General features: G+C 33.2%; 2 protein-coding genes and 1 long non-coding RNA gene across 3 annotated transcripts; all 3 read left to right on the top strand.

Annotated features, from left to right (window-relative positions):
• The first annotated feature begins 247 nt into the window (after window positions 1-247).
• LOC122314882 lies at window positions 248-1,220 on the top strand. Its single transcript, XR_006243898.1, has 3 exons — window positions 248-581; window positions 668-755; window positions 850-1,220. It is a non-coding gene; the product is annotated as an uncharacterized LOC122314882 (long non-coding RNA).
• Window positions 1,221-5,392: 4,172 nt separating this feature from the next.
• Window positions 5,393-8,302, top strand: LOC122317051. Its single transcript, XM_043133951.1, has 3 exons — window positions 5,393-5,708; window positions 5,866-5,933; window positions 7,595-8,302. Exons 1-3 carry the CDS (start codon window positions 5,487-5,489, stop codon window positions 7,629-7,631), a joined length of 327 nt encoding a protein of 108 aa, XP_042989885.1. The 5' UTR covers window positions 5,393-5,486; the 3' UTR covers window positions 7,632-8,302.
• Window positions 8,303-12,997: 4,695 nt separating this feature from the next.
• Window positions 12,998-15,397, top strand: LOC122314716 (probable LRR receptor-like serine/threonine-protein kinase RKF3). The gene has a single exon (XM_043130270.1). It carries the CDS (start codon window positions 13,251-13,253, stop codon window positions 15,141-15,143), a length of 1,893 nt encoding a protein of 630 aa, XP_042986204.1. The 5' UTR covers window positions 12,998-13,250; the 3' UTR covers window positions 15,144-15,397.

Here is a 15,397-nt window from a genome sequence, read left to right as displayed (position 1 = left end):
AATAAAATAATATTATATATATTATATAATATAATTATATATAATATAAAAAATATTATATTATATATTTTAATTATAGAAAGGATAGAAATATTTGGATGAAATAGTACTACTGAATAAGCATAATATTAGAAGGAAAGAGGCCGAATAAGGAAAGAAAAGGCTAATAACATACGTGGGGCATGTGTACGTATAGCCATATATAAGTTCCCTCAAAATATTTCCACAACAAAAACGAATGAAAACTTAAGCACCAACCTCACTTCTGTCAAATTTTCAGGAAAACTTGAATTTCTCTCTCACTGCTAATTAACCCTAACCCGCTGCAACTTGTCGATCCCTCCCATAAACTTAAGCGTGGCCTCTTTTCCCTCTTTCGTTCGTTCTCACCAATATCTTGCTGTCAAGCCGGCATGGCCTCTTTTCCCTCTTTTGTTTGTTCTCACTAATTTCTTTCTATCAAGCCGACGTTGTCTCACGTCAGAAATACCATGAAAACCGCCCAACTATAGCGTCCCAACAGCCAGGCAACGTAACTCTGTTTTGCTATGCCAAAAACAGAGCAACCCAGTCCAACATAAGTCTGTTTTGCTATGCTTATCGTGGCATCTGTTTTGCTATAATTTTTCTATAGCCTGTAATTATTTTAAGTGAATCTCTGTTGTAGGTTAAAGCTGTTGGGAAGTGCAAGGAAGATGATTGTCATTGGGCGAGTGGCAGAGACAAGGTTTCGATATTCTGCAAACTACCCAGTCGTACGTAACTCTATTTTGCTATGCTTACCATGGCCTCTGTTTTGCTATTATGTGTTTATAGCCTATAATTATTTAAAGTGAATCTCTATTGTAGGTTAAAGCTGCTGGGAAGTGCAAGGAAGATGATTGTCATTGGGCGAGTGGCAAAGTCACAAGGTTCCGATATTCTGCAACAACTAGATATATAATTTTTTGGTTATATTTCTGCAGCAGCTATCCCAAATATTTATTTGTTTGATTCAAGGTACTAATATTCTTGTAAAGTGTTGATTTTAATTCATTATTAATGCTGGACACCAATAATTTCTTCACGCCATCAATTTAATTCCTCAGCGTTAATCCAAAAACAACGTGACACCGATTGTTTTTTGACCTTTTTGGTTCCCTCAATTTTTTGACCTTTCAGACCATGATTTAAAGGGGAAAAAATGAATGCTACATGAAGAATATTTGACCATATTTTTGTGTTTTGGCAATATATATATATATATATAGATATATATATATATATATGTGACCATTCAATCGAGCATTCATTGACACCATAGAAGTTATGGTTCATTACAATTCAATCAACCGTTTGGAAGAGGCTTTTCTAAACTTAAACTGAATAAATCTTACTTGTTTGGATAGTTGCCTATGGATGAATGTGGTTGCATAAATCTTGTTTCGTTTGTCAATATTTGGAATTATACAGCTTAGAGAAATAGATCCACGTGCTATATGAAAACCTGGTTTAGTTTGGTGTTGGACCTATTCTACATGAACAAGTTATCTGGATTTGACAGTTTAGCGAGGATAAGTAGATCCTATCTTTGGACCATGTATAGTTCTGGGCATCTAGATGCAAGGTGTCTATATGGATGGTTTTTACCATGGAGAGTCTTGATCAAATATTCAGTTTTTTATTTTCCTTCTTTTATTTAATAATCTCAATTTAATGAGATTGACTTAGACATAAATTATTCTTACTCATGAATTTGTTTTAGAGAGTAGCAATTTGTAATCCGGTCATGCTGCTGGATGAGATTGACAAAACAGGTTCTGATGTGCATGGGGATCTGGCTTAAACTCTATTGGAGGTTCTTGATCCAAAACAGAACAATGCATTTTAATGATCAGTATCCTATTTTCTATGGTAATTTTCTTATGAGTAGTTAGCTATGTATATTTTTATTTCAATCTAACCTACTATCAGGTCATTCAAAAAATGTAAAAGCAAGATTACATAACTCATTATGTAGTTATCGAGTAACATAGAGGTTAAAAATATTACTCCCATGATTATCACATCTTGTTTCAAAATGAAAAGGCAGAAGGTATTTAATATGCACTCTGGTCCATATAGGCTTCTCAAACTATATGCACATATTTGAGCTTCTTTCTTATGATGCTTATGACTGTATCAAGTTATCATAGATCACTAAGTTTTGAATAATTTGGTCTGTGCAAGGATTTTTTTTTTCCCTTTTAGAGAATATACCATCTATTTATATATATAACTTGCTACGCTTTATTTCTTTAACCTATATTATTTTCTCTATTAATTTAGTATAACTTTTTGATATTTTTCAGGCTCAACAATTGCATAACAATTTCAAAGAACTATTGGATAAATGGGAAGAACTACCCATGAAAGAAATGGTCCTAAAGCTAATGACAAACACAACGTGAAGAAGAAGAATTATCCATGGAGAACTTTCATGTGCTTTGATTTGTAATTTTTTTATTATATGAATAATGACCCATTATATCATATTTATTATTAATTAATATATTATATATATTTTTTATTGTGGGATATCATATTATTGGTGTGTCCTAAATTTCTTTAATTAATGCAAAGCACCGGTAATGTATTTGTAGTGGTGTTTATATTAATGTCATTAATTTAAAAAATGTGCCGGCGTTTACAATAAGCTGTAATACAAAAAAAAAAAACTCATGGTGGCATTTAGATAAATGCAGTCAATAAATTCAATTTGTCGCTAACATATTATTAGTGGTATTTAAATAAATGTCGCTAATTTATATGATGTGCTAGCAACGTAATGTGGTAGTGTTTATGTTAATGCTGTTATTTTAAAAATTGGCGTTGTTTAGATAAACGTCGTTAATAAATTTGCCAAAGTACTATTAGTGGCATTTAAAAAAATGCCGCCAAATTATATGATGAGCCGGCATTTTACTAGTGGTAACGTTTAGATAATCACTATGAAATTAGGTCATTGGTGGCGTTTATTAAATGATTTAATGTGCTGCCGCCAACATGCTATTAGGGGCATTTAAATAAATGCCACTAATTTATATGATGAGTCGGCAAATTACTAGTAGTGGCATTTATTATAACGCCGCTATTTGAAAAAGTGGCGACGGTAGAATAAACGCCGTTAACAAATTCATTGTGTCGCCGCCAACGTACTATTAGTGGCATTTAAATAAATGCCACCAATTAAAATGATGCGTTGGTAATGTAGTAACAGTGACGTTTATGGTAGCGTTGCTAGTATATGCTAGGGGATGGTAACAATAAAGTGGAGGCACTTCGAGAAACACTATTAATATTAGGTATTGTGGTGGCGTTTCACAAAATGTTGTTAAATTATATACAAACGCCACTAATGAGATTTACAAATACCCGCATTTGCGCAAATATCGGAACAATGAAAATAGCGACCCTCCATTATTGGCGGACAGTTACGCCGTTAGAAAAATGCCACAAATTAATTAGCGGCATTTTTTTTGGATAGTTGCCGGCGTATAACCAACGCCTTTATTTGTAGTGGATACACTTTTGTATCATTTGGAGAGGACCTCGAATGTGCCTTGGGAAGGAATACGAACATTACAAATACTCACTTTCATTCATAACGTGGTAACCAAATTCAAATGGTAGAAAGTAAATCTGATTGAAAAGATTTTATTCAATCCAACACCAATTCCAGACAATGATTTCACGATTCACCTTTAACTTCTCAAGACGAATTAATATATATATATATATATATTAAATGCTTTATATTTACTTCCAACTTAGATATTTTACAAAAAAATTATCTAATAGTTTTGATTAGATCATACACATAGATATTAGTAATTAGTTAATGATGAATTGGTGATATGTTAGTTAATTGATATAATACATGAGTTAATTACAATAATATTTGTAATTTCCTTATATTAATTTGTAATTACATATTTAAAATTTTATATTTTTAATAGTGATCAGTTAGATGAAAATTATATAATTAGTTATACAATTATTATATAACATAATATATATAAAATATATTTAAAAATTAAAAATATGTATTTTTCTATTCGAAAAAATCCCACCCTAGCATCGGATCGAGAACTGAGAAATTGAAATTTCATGGACCGAGATCATACCGATTTTAATTTCGGTCGGGATCATACCAAACCGAACCAGTCGGTTTCTCTAATTTGGACTGACCACCTTACAGCTCTACGGAATATATGTCTTTTAACTTTGCTAAATGTATTATTTTATTTATATTTATTTTTACTTTATCTAATTAGAAATTCCCATTTTCAATGTTTAAACTTAGAAAGTGTAAGCATTAATTACCAATGCTTAGAGGGCTTCTATTGACCTAACTCTACCACTAAGTGGTCCACTGATACTCGGTTTAGTAGTTACCTTGGGTGTGAGTGGAGGAATACCTTATCCCTATGTAGGCTGTGTTGACTCATTCACATCATCTATAATAGAATCTTGTAGAATTATTTCTTTTGTAAGGTTCTTCTAGAAAAATAATCAATCAAAAATTAATTTAAATATAAAGTCAAGAATCAAGATTCAAGAAAAAAATGAAAAAGTTCAGCCTAAGATGTGTTAAATATAAAGTTCAACCTATTATATAACTTAATTAATTTGGTCCTACTTTTTAATCATTCCAAACCATGTTAAAGGAACAATAACTAATGTTCAAATATCTCATTGCTACACTCAAATAAAAAGATCAGCCAAGCTAAAATGGCCAACTAAAATGGCCAAAACCTTACAAATTTTGAAATATGCTGGCTATAAAAGGAATGGAAAATGGTATTATTACTATTCAACTACAATTTATTTATAATTTTTTTTATATTTAATTTTTTTTAATTTTTTATTTTATTTAATGATTAAAAAAGTAAGTATTAATAAAATTATATTTTTTTAAATTTTTTTAATAATTAAAGATGTTAAAAAAATACTTAAAATAATAAAATAAAAATAAAAAAATTTAAAATATCTATGAATGATAAATAGATTATAATAGAGCGATAATTATATCATTGCCCAAAAAAAGACAGGTGTTACACCTTTAAAAGAGGAAAAAAAAAAAAAAAAAACGTGGATCCCAGAGCTTTGCAGGCGTGCTTTCCCTGCTGTGTTGTTGTCCTTCTCGTTCCAGCTGCGACTTGTCATTTGTATTGATGTTATTCTGTCTGCCGCTCTGCAGCTACAGCAAGTCCTTGCAGCATTTAATTTCGTTCCGTAGCCTCCCCTGCAGCAAGTTGCTGTCCTTGGCAGCATGTAGTGCGCTGCCCAGCTTTGCAAAAAGTAGCGTGAAGCCAAAAGCACAAGTCAAAAAGACTTTTTCCCAAATAGCCTAAACAATAGCCATGCTTTAGAGCATCCTTAATAGCCTAATTATTATCAACTTCGCCAAATTTTAAAAGTTTAACATAAACGCTACAGTATTTGTTAGCTGCTCTTCAGATTTGATGAGGAACTGTACCAAATCGAAAGAGTATTTTATTATTTTTTACACTACCCGCTCTCTCCCTTTTTCCTCATTTTCTCGTTTTCTCCCAACAAACAATACTTTTCTCTTTCTTTCTCCCAATCGAACTGTTCGGATTCGCCCTTCTTCTTCAGCGGTTGCCGTGAATCAAGTCCAGTGGTCGCCTTCTCCAGCAGACGCCGTCGTCTCCGAGCTGTCCAAAGTAAGTATCTCTTCCTCTCTCTTCCTCGCTCTTCTCTCCCTCTTCTCTGTTAGTATTCCTCCGAACAAAACTCAGCCCTCTTCTCTCCCTCTTCTCCGATTGCCAATGAAATGTTCATGTTTTTTGATCCATTTCGTGCCCTGTTTTTCCCAACCAGGTCGAGTTGCTCAGCATCACTTCTGATACCCGATTCACACCGAAGGCTCCACGAATCTGCCAGTACAGGTACCGTCTGTTTGGGGAAATGCATAGTTTTTGGTTTTAGGTTTTATTTTTTTGTAGATGAAATGGTAAACGGTTGGTTGGCATTATTGTTTTTATTTTTCGTGCATTTGGGCGAGAAATTTGTTCTCCTTTAAAATCTGGAAGTGCTTGGTTTGTGAATGTTTGTTTGACGTTGCTTGATCATCCTGTTGGGGTTGTTGCTTGACATTGTTGGGTTTGGAGTGTTGTTTGTCTGTTTAATTTTTCTTCAATGTGTTTAGCAATGTCACATCTGTAGTTGGAGATTGCTATATGTTCTTCCCACAGGTACTTGTAATTATTCTGGCGTCCATGCTTGACTATAAAATTTTCTTGTTGATGCTTCTTATTTTAATCATTTGCGAAGTTTGGAAACGGCAGATCTCTAGAATAGCATGGATTTGCAAGAAACAACATTGCTATAATTGATGATAACCCTCCTCTGCACCCTAATGATTCCCATGGCAAACCTTTCGTTGACCTACTACTTAAACCATCGGAAGAAGACCTAAAGTTCTGACCCCATAGGTATATGCTTGAGTCCTGTTTTATTAACGAGAACCACAAGTGGTGGAATTGACATATGATGTATAGCACTTCAGAGTTGGTTGTAACTTTTATGTTTCCATTAACTATGTTTTACACCATCAATTTTGCTGCAGATAGAAAATACAGCAGGTGAAATATAAGGTCTTTTTTGGTGTATATGGTCTAAATTATTACTGAAATTAAAAGGCACTACTGGTATCCCAAAATGTACTAGATAACATGGTAGCAAAATTGAGTTGAAATTTTGGAATGTTGATTTTTTGCTATTGTCAAACTATGGGACCACGTACATCAAGTTTCTATAGTGACCAACTCAATCTTCAAAACTCTCTGTTTCTGGCCAACATGATAATGTCTTGGTTGTATCAATTATGAAATTCTCCTTTGATCTCCATGTGGGCTGTTTTCCTTTGGATCATACGTAAAATGATATTGACATAAAATGATATATGGAATGAGATTGACATTATGATGTTGAGATGCTTTATGATTCTCAGCATCTTGATGCTGAGGATTTAATATAAGACTTGAGTATTGGGCAACTTCTCTGACTCCTTGAAATATTAATATTTTTCAAGGATGGAGGAACATTTTTATGATGACCCCTTCTTCACCACTCTATTGCAAAGTGGAGGAAGAGGTTGTAATAGCACCCCAACGCAACAGGATAATGTTGTAGTCCAAACAACTCCAAATGACGGTGAAAAGAGGCACACATCAAAAAAAGTTCAACGTGGTGCATCTTTCACTGTTGAAGAGGATAACCTCCTCGTCTCAGCTTGGCTCAATATTAGCATCGATGCGATAAGGGGTACTGATTAAAAGTCCACGCAAATGTGGGAAAGAATTACCACATTTTATCATGAATATAAAAAACCGAACATTGCCAATCGTTCGGAAGGGTCATTGATGAATCGGTGGTCCATGATTCAAAAATTGACAAATAAATTTTGTGCATATATAGCACAGGTAGAGTCATTGCACCCAAGTGGTGCAACGGAGCAAAACAAGGTATGTACCCTAAAACTTTTTTGAATTATTAATATGTAATGAACTTATTTATGAACTAAGTAATATTTCTTTCACCTTGGTAGATTGAGAAGGCGAAGGTGTTGTACAAAGAGTTGGTAGGGACCAATTTCACAATGGAGCACTGTTGGTGTCTTGAGACACCAACCAAAATGGCAGCAACACATCTCCACCCTTGGTAAGAAGAGAAGATCACCTGAAAAAGTGTCCAATATTATTGATATTGACCAAGCTGAGGAGGACATAGAGGTTTTTGTTGAGAGACCTCCAGGCAAAAAAACTGAGAAAGAAAGGGAGAGGAAGCGGAAGTCCATGGAAGGCAATGATGGTGAGATCAAGACTGCATTGGCTAAAATGACCGAGGATCGAGCGACGACCATGGAAGAGCGTAGATCTGCGAACCTGAAGGCATCCCTAGAAAGATCAGCAAAATTTGAATTAAAAAAAAGGAAATTCGAGGCAAAGATGATGTTGCTAGATCTCAGTGGCCTGAATGCCATGCAACAAGAATACTTTAGCTATATTCAACGGAAAATTTTTGAGGAATGGAGGAAGGATATCGAGGGGACATCTACATCTCCTTCGACACCTTATGAATTTTTCTAACTCTAATGTTGGTAGTAATGATGTAATTTTGAATATTTAGTGGCTGCCCAGCCACATGTGGGCTGGATAAACATGTGGCTGGGTAGCAACTAAATTAATGGACTATTTTAGATAAATTAGTGGATTGTAGTAATTATTTTTGTGGACTGTTAGTTTGTATATTTATTGACTATATTGGAAATATGTAGCAATTGCAATCATGAATGTTAGTATTATTTCGTAAATCCTAGTAGCTCTAATTACTATTTTAGTAATTTTTGAGATGTCATTTTTATGTTTTTACAATTTTCTAATATAAAAGTTGGGTAGAATAAATATTGGTATGTTTATATATGTTATTGTTGGGTGAATGGTTGGCAAAATATAATTATTTTTATAATTAAGTAAATTATAAAAATAGTATATTTATAATAATTTGAAGTTAAATAGTTAAGTGCATATATTAGTTAATAACTTTATTAACTAATATATGAAGTGTATTTGTAAAAAAAAAAATTATTATTATTAAAATATATAATATTTTATTATTAATTGGACTTTAAGATAGCTAGTCTAATGTAGAACAATATATCTAGAAATCTATTTTAGATTTTAAACTTGACATTCTAGCTAAATTATGAACTTGGCAATGGGCTCTTAGCCTTGCATTTTGAACTTGTCCCCTTTTTATTTCACACGCATTGCAAGTTTCAATAGCTCTTCTGAAGTGGACCGCATGCAATTAGCCTAAAAACAATAAAAACTATAAAAATAATAGAGCCACAAACAAAAATTAAAAAAAAAATACAAAATTAAAATATTAAAAATATATTATACATGTGAAAAATTATTATCTAATTAAATAACTGATTATAAAATAAAACATAAATCTTAATATTAACCAATTTAAATCACAATTTTTTTTTTTGAAAGAATTTAAATCACAATTTAAATTCATGCTTATTAACCATATTCCTATCTAAAATTAATAATAATATCACAAAATAATTAAAATACAATGATTTTAGATATATAAAAAATACAAAATTTCAACTCAAACATATGCACGATTATAAATACTCACTTTCATTCATAACGTGGTAACCAAATTCAAATGGGAGAAAGTAAATCCCAATGAAAATATTTTATTCAATCCAACACCAACTCCAGACAATGGTTTCTCGATTTACCTTAAACCTCTTAGGATGAATTAATATATATATATATATATATTAGATGCTTTATATTTACTTCCAACTTAGCTATTTTACAAAAAAAATTATCTAATAATTTTAATTAGATAATACACATAGATGTTAGTAATTATTAATGGTGAATTGGTGCTATGTTAGTTAATTGATATCATACATTAGTTAATTACAATAATATTTGTAATTGTTTTATATTAATTTGTAATTACATATTTAAAATGTTATATTCTTAATAGTGATAGGTTAGATGAAAATTATATAATTAGTTATACAATTATTATATAACATAATATATATATAATATATTTAAAAATTAAAAATATGTATTTTTCCATTGAGTTGGTCCAGTCCGGAAAAATCGGCCTTGGGACCGGATCGAAACCGAGAAATTGAAATTTCACAGATTGAGACCGATCGATCTCAACTTAAGGTGGGATCAGACCAACAGAACCAGTCAAATTCTCCAGTCTGGACCGACCACCTTACAGCCCTACGGAATATATGTCTTTTAAATTTTCTAAATGTGTTATTTTATTTTATTTATTTTTACTTTATTTAATTGAGAAATGCTTTGGACCCAAATTTGGATCTCGAATTTGTGTCCCGAATATATATATATATATATTTTACTTAGTGGTTAAAAAAGTATTTTTAATGACGTTGTAATTTTTTTTAATTTTTAAAAAATATTTAGGAATATAAATAAATAAATACTCGGTTGGCTCTCGGGCTACTCTATCTCCCATTTTCAATGTTTTATCTTAGAAAGCGTAAGCATTATTAATTACCAATACTTGAGGGCTTCTTCCAGTACTTTTGTTTTAAATCTCGAAAAATCGTAAACCTATAATGTTTAGTCTATAATTATTTTATAATTTCATTTAAAATAAAATATAATCATATAAAATTAAGACTACTTTTTAAAAAAGTGATACTGGTATATTAATTTATTTATAAAATAATTATAAAAGAGTTGCAAGTATATCTTAATTTACATATTGAAATACATATTACAACTTATAAATATTGCTAAACACTAGACATTACAAACGCCTGGGTGGGGTTACAATTCTTCGAATTAAACTTAGGAATTGTAACAACCTATTTTTATTACAAGAAAAATGTGCATTTGTGATGAAAATAGAATAATTTTGACAACAAATAATCATTTTCATAAAAAATAACTAACCATAAATAAACAATTTTTTTATAGTGAATTCCCGCACTTTCTACCTACACATTCGTTATAGCGTTATATATCATGATGAGCTAGCAAAGAGAAAGAAACACGTACGTAAAGATTTATTTTTTTTAATTTTTTCTTTTTATTAAGTATTTTTAAAAAATTTTATTATATTAAAACAAAATTATTTTTTTACCATTCATGACACATCTGATCAAAACGGACCTAATCTCAAAAAGATTTTACAAATATTCAGGAATGAAAAAGATTGCATCATGTTTTAGATTAATTTTTACAACCTAATTAATCTCCTCATGCATGCGTAAGGTTTCATGATCTATGATTTACGTAAATGATGAAAAAGATCTTAGCAATTTATAAATTGATAATGAAAAGAAAGATCAAAATAAGTATTTAGGTGTGTTAGAATATTAGTCCTCGCTTGAATCTTCTTCACATTGATTTCAGTCCGATTCATTGAATATTGGAACCTTCTACTCCTCATCACAAAAGCTGGTCATGTGGCCATTGCGCATTAGCAAACTTATTCTTCATTCAACACAATCAGTTTGGACATTTGGCTGATATTTTATAAGTCTTTTATTCAAACAACTTCTCATCTTATAAATTTTCTATTTATTTTCACGAAACCCAGTAGAAAATTATTTCACAATTTTTCCAAGAATTCTTAACCATTCTTAAAAATTCCTATAATCAAATATTGTACCCGAAAATCTTGAAAATGTTTGTGAATTTTTAAGAATATTGTGAGGTGTTTTTTTCTTTATTTTTGTGAAAGTACATAGGAAAATATGAATAAGAGTTTTTAAAAATATTCTTTGTATTAAGATTTGTGAAAGTTAGTAGATAGATTTGAAAAGTTGTTTGAATATAACTTTTTAAGAATTCTTTATTTAGTTTTTGTAAAAGTTATTATGGTTTTTTTTAATAGATTTTAGGCCAATTATTGGGTAAAAAGAGTTTTTTTTTTTTTTAGGAATAAAATATTGTTTTTGAGACTTTGAGATATTTAGATTAAAGTCAGAAAATTTGTATAAAAATTTAAAAAAAAATTCTATTTAGTTTTTTGTGGTCCATATGAGATCGATTTTTATTATCTTATTTTTTATTATTTTATGATGTGACATTAAAAATAATCAGACATCAATAGGGAATAATTAGAGTTATTTTTGTTTTTTATCATATTTAATCCAAAGCGATCGAGTACCAATTCAATTCTCACGTTTTAAACACCAAGAACCGTTGTCAACAAATGAACATTAGCATCCTCTTGACGTAAAGTGATCAAAGACTAATAGCAGTTAGGAGTTGAAATTGACAATCGGCTGCCGTTTATCAATGACTTCTGTAGAGATATGCATAGACTTTTCAACTTTATTAAACTAATTATTATTATTATTAATATCTTCTTAGAGAAAAGTTTAATTTTGACGACCTAGCTGGCAACTTGAAGCTTCCCATGATACTACTTACGTGGAAAGTATTAAGAGTTTTCCTTTAAATTAAAAGCACTATTGCCTGCCATTATCCCTTTAATAATATATCTACCACTATTTAATTACAACTACTAAGCCCATTATCACTTTGAAATAGAAAAGATTGTTTTTGTTTATCATCTCAACATATTATATTTATTTCAAAATTTTAAAATAAATTAATTAAAAAATATAAAATAATAACTAAAAATATAAAATATATGATGTAGAATATTCTATAAAGTTAAAGAAAATTGTTAAAAAAATAGCCAAGAAATTTTTTTGGCGTTGCTGTACGGATTTGCCAAATTGCCGGCCGTTGTAGCTGGCCAAAATCATTTTATGCTATTTTAATAATATTTTTTTTGGCCATAATTGCGATTTAAATATTGTTTGTTGGGCTTTTCTTTTTAATGGGATATTTACTTTTTAAAAAAATTTAGTTGTAATCACAATTATAAATTAATATATGTATTAATATATTGTAATTAGATAAAAAGTAAATTTTATTAAAAACAGTATTAATTTAAAATTTAAGTACCAAGAATCAGTATTGGTATAACTTTGCTTGTATGTAATAAAATTCTTATTTTTTAGAGAAATGGGCTAACTTTAATCATGAATATCAATTGTGAGTTTCATTTTTATTTTTATTTTCCTGAAGGCAGTTAATTATGATTAAAAAAAAGGGGAAGAATTATGATTGTAAGAAGAAAAATGATAAACATTCATTATTTTTTAATTTTCACAATACTTTAGGTAATAATGTTTTAAAATTAATAATATTTTTGTAAACTATTTTATAAAAGTAATATTATTTTATAAAAGTAATAATATTTTATAAAAATATTTTTATTTTATAATATATGCTGTAAAATATACTGTGAGATGAATGATGTGTGTATCATTACCCTCGTCAGAAATGACCCAATATAGAAGTGAAATCTAGCAACAATATTTGTTTGGAAGAAAGGAAAATTGAAATCTAAACAACTTTGACCAGTTGACGTGAATTTTCTTTTCTGGTGTGCGTTTTGCTTCTCCTGCGTCCCGAGTTGTCTTCTAGGAAACCGCTGCCACTGCCCCCTCTCGTTCTCGCCTCTTCATCTCATAATCACTTTCTTCTCAAGGTCTGAAGCAAGCAGTCGAGACTGTCAAACTGGCTGGCTTGACCAAAGCATCACACTTCAACTCCAACCCCCTCGAAAGCAAAAACTCCATAGCCAATATCTAAGTCCAAAAACCCATGATCCTCTTCCGTTTCTTCGTTGTGGCCATGGCTTTGGCTTTAGTCCTACCCTCCCCGACCCTTTCCCAACAAAACAACTCCGATGCGTGCCCTCTCGACTTCGGCGTCCTCCAAGTGCTCATCCAATCCAACCGCCCTAAAGTGGACCCCGCCACCGAGTGCCAGGATATCCGCCAGGGTCTCCGACTCGTCCAGTCCCGTTACCTCCAGCGCACCAACTCGTTCCTCCCCCCACTCAACTCGTCCGAGTCATGCTGGTCCGCTTACCAAGCTCTCATCGACAATTACCTTCCCGGCTTCAACATCAGATCCTCCTGCGGCTTCCAGACCGACTGGATCTCCAGGGGCTGCATGAATATCACCACCAGGGCCCAGTTCGAGGGTATTGTCCCCCAGCAAACCCGGGACGACGTCGTCACCAGCTGCAATCAGTCCCTCGAGAACAGCTCCCCCTGCGCCTCCTGCACCACCAGCCTCTCCACCCTTCAGGCCTCCTACCTGACCGGGCCCTCCGTCGGCAACGTCTCCGACTGCACGGCATACCCCTTGATTTACGCGGCTGCGTTCGCCAATCTGTACGGGCCTACAGATACGGGAACCGCCAAGTGCCTCTTCGCACTCGGTTTTACGTCCTCGAGCTCCAAAAGTAATCGGCGGAAGGTAATCTTGGTTGTCTTGATTGCTTGCGGTGTCGGGACTTTGCTCCTGATTGGTGGGGGTTGGTTTTTGTTGCGAGTTAGAAGAAGAAGAAGAAATGAGGGATTGATCATGAGCATGAAGAACAGAGGAAAGGTCGGTAAAATTGAGATGGGATTGGGTTCTGGGCTGGAGTCGATCCATGATAGTACTACTTTATTGAGGTTCACATTCGAAGACATCAAGAAAGCGACCAAAAATTTTTCTAGGGACAGTATAATTGGTAGAGGAGGTTATGGGAATGTGTACAAGGGCACGTTGTCAGATGGGTCCGAGGTTGCATTGAAGAGGTTCAAGAATTGTTCTGCTGCAGGGGATGCGACTTTCGCGCATGAGGTTGAGGTTATTGCCAGTGTTAGGCATGTCAACCTTGTTGCTTTGAGAGGGTACTGTACCGCCACAACTCCATTTGAGGGTCACCAGAGAATCATAGTGTGCGATCTGATGAAGAACGGGAGTCTTCATGACCATTTGTTTGGTCCTTTGGAGAAGAAGCTAAGTTGGCCGATGAGGCAGAAGATCGCATTGGGGACAGCAAGGGGATTGGCTTATCTGCATTCCGGGGCTCAACCGGGGATCATACATAGGGACATCAAAGCTAGTAACATACTTTTGGATGAGAGGTTTGAGGCCAAGGTGGCGGATTTTGGCCTTGCAAAGTTCACGCCTGAGGGAATGACGCATATGAGCACAAGGGTGGCGGGGACAATGGGATATGTTGCTCCTGAGTATGCCTTGTATGGTCAGTTGACAGAGAGAAGTGATGTGTATAGTTTTGGGGTTGTGCTTCTGGAGCTTTTGAGTGGAAAGAAGGCTCTCGTTGGCAGCAATGAGGGCCAGCCATCACTTGTGACAGATTGGGCATGGTCATTGGTGAGGAAAGGGAGAACTTTAGATGTAATTGAAAGTGAAATGCCGGAGCAAGGTGTGCCGGAGGTTCTTGAGAAGTATGTTCTGATTGCAGTGCTGTGCTCTCATCCACAGTTATATGCTAGGCCTACAATGGATCAGGTTGTGAAAATGTTGGAAACAGACCTTTCAGTTCCCTCAATCCCAGAAAGACCGATTCCTCTAGTGGCTGAGCTTGACGATATTGAGAGATCTGCAAGCAGCAGCGGCTCAGGACACATGCCTAGCTCAACTGGCTATCACCCATTCACATTCGAAAGTGACCGGCCTAGGACTCCTGAATAGACATTTTATGAGTTCCATTCTAACTAATTGGCAATATGGTCAACCTGATATGATTTGTTGGTTTATATTTTATGGTTCCTGAATTTGGAACGGCCTCACGTACCGATTGTAAAGAAAAAATACATGTATAATTATAGTGGGTTCTTGTAAATATTGTGGAGTAGAGAATGGTTAGCTAAAAGAGCTGCCACAAATCATTTGTTATCCAATGTGGGGGAACCGGCCTTCTCTTAATGAATGGCTTTATAACGGCA

Source organism: Carya illinoinensis, chromosome 7 (assembly GCF_018687715.1).
Source record: "Carya illinoinensis cultivar Pawnee chromosome 7, C.illinoinensisPawnee_v1, whole genome shotgun sequence".
In the NCBI taxonomy this organism is placed as follows: domain Eukaryota; kingdom Viridiplantae; phylum Streptophyta; class Magnoliopsida; order Fagales; family Juglandaceae; genus Carya; species Carya illinoinensis.
This window is presented reverse-complemented; position numbering and strand designations above follow the sequence as displayed.

Coding starts and splice junctions, on each gene's coding strand:
- LOC122317051 (XM_043133951.1), top strand. CDS start 5,487: ATGAGGAACTGTACCAAATCGAAAGAGTATTTTATTATTTTTTACACT. Junction 5,709..5,865: donor TCGTCTCCGAGCTGTCCAAA/GTAAGTATCTCT, acceptor TTTCCCAACCAG/GTCGAGTTGCTCAGCATCAC. Junction 5,934..7,594: donor CCACGAATCTGCCAGTACAG/GTACCGTCTGTT, acceptor TCACCTTGGTAG/ATTGAGAAGGCGAAGGTGTT.
- LOC122314716 (XM_043130270.1), top strand. CDS start 13,251: ATGATCCTCTTCCGTTTCTTCGTTGTGGCCATGGCTTTGGCTTTAGTC.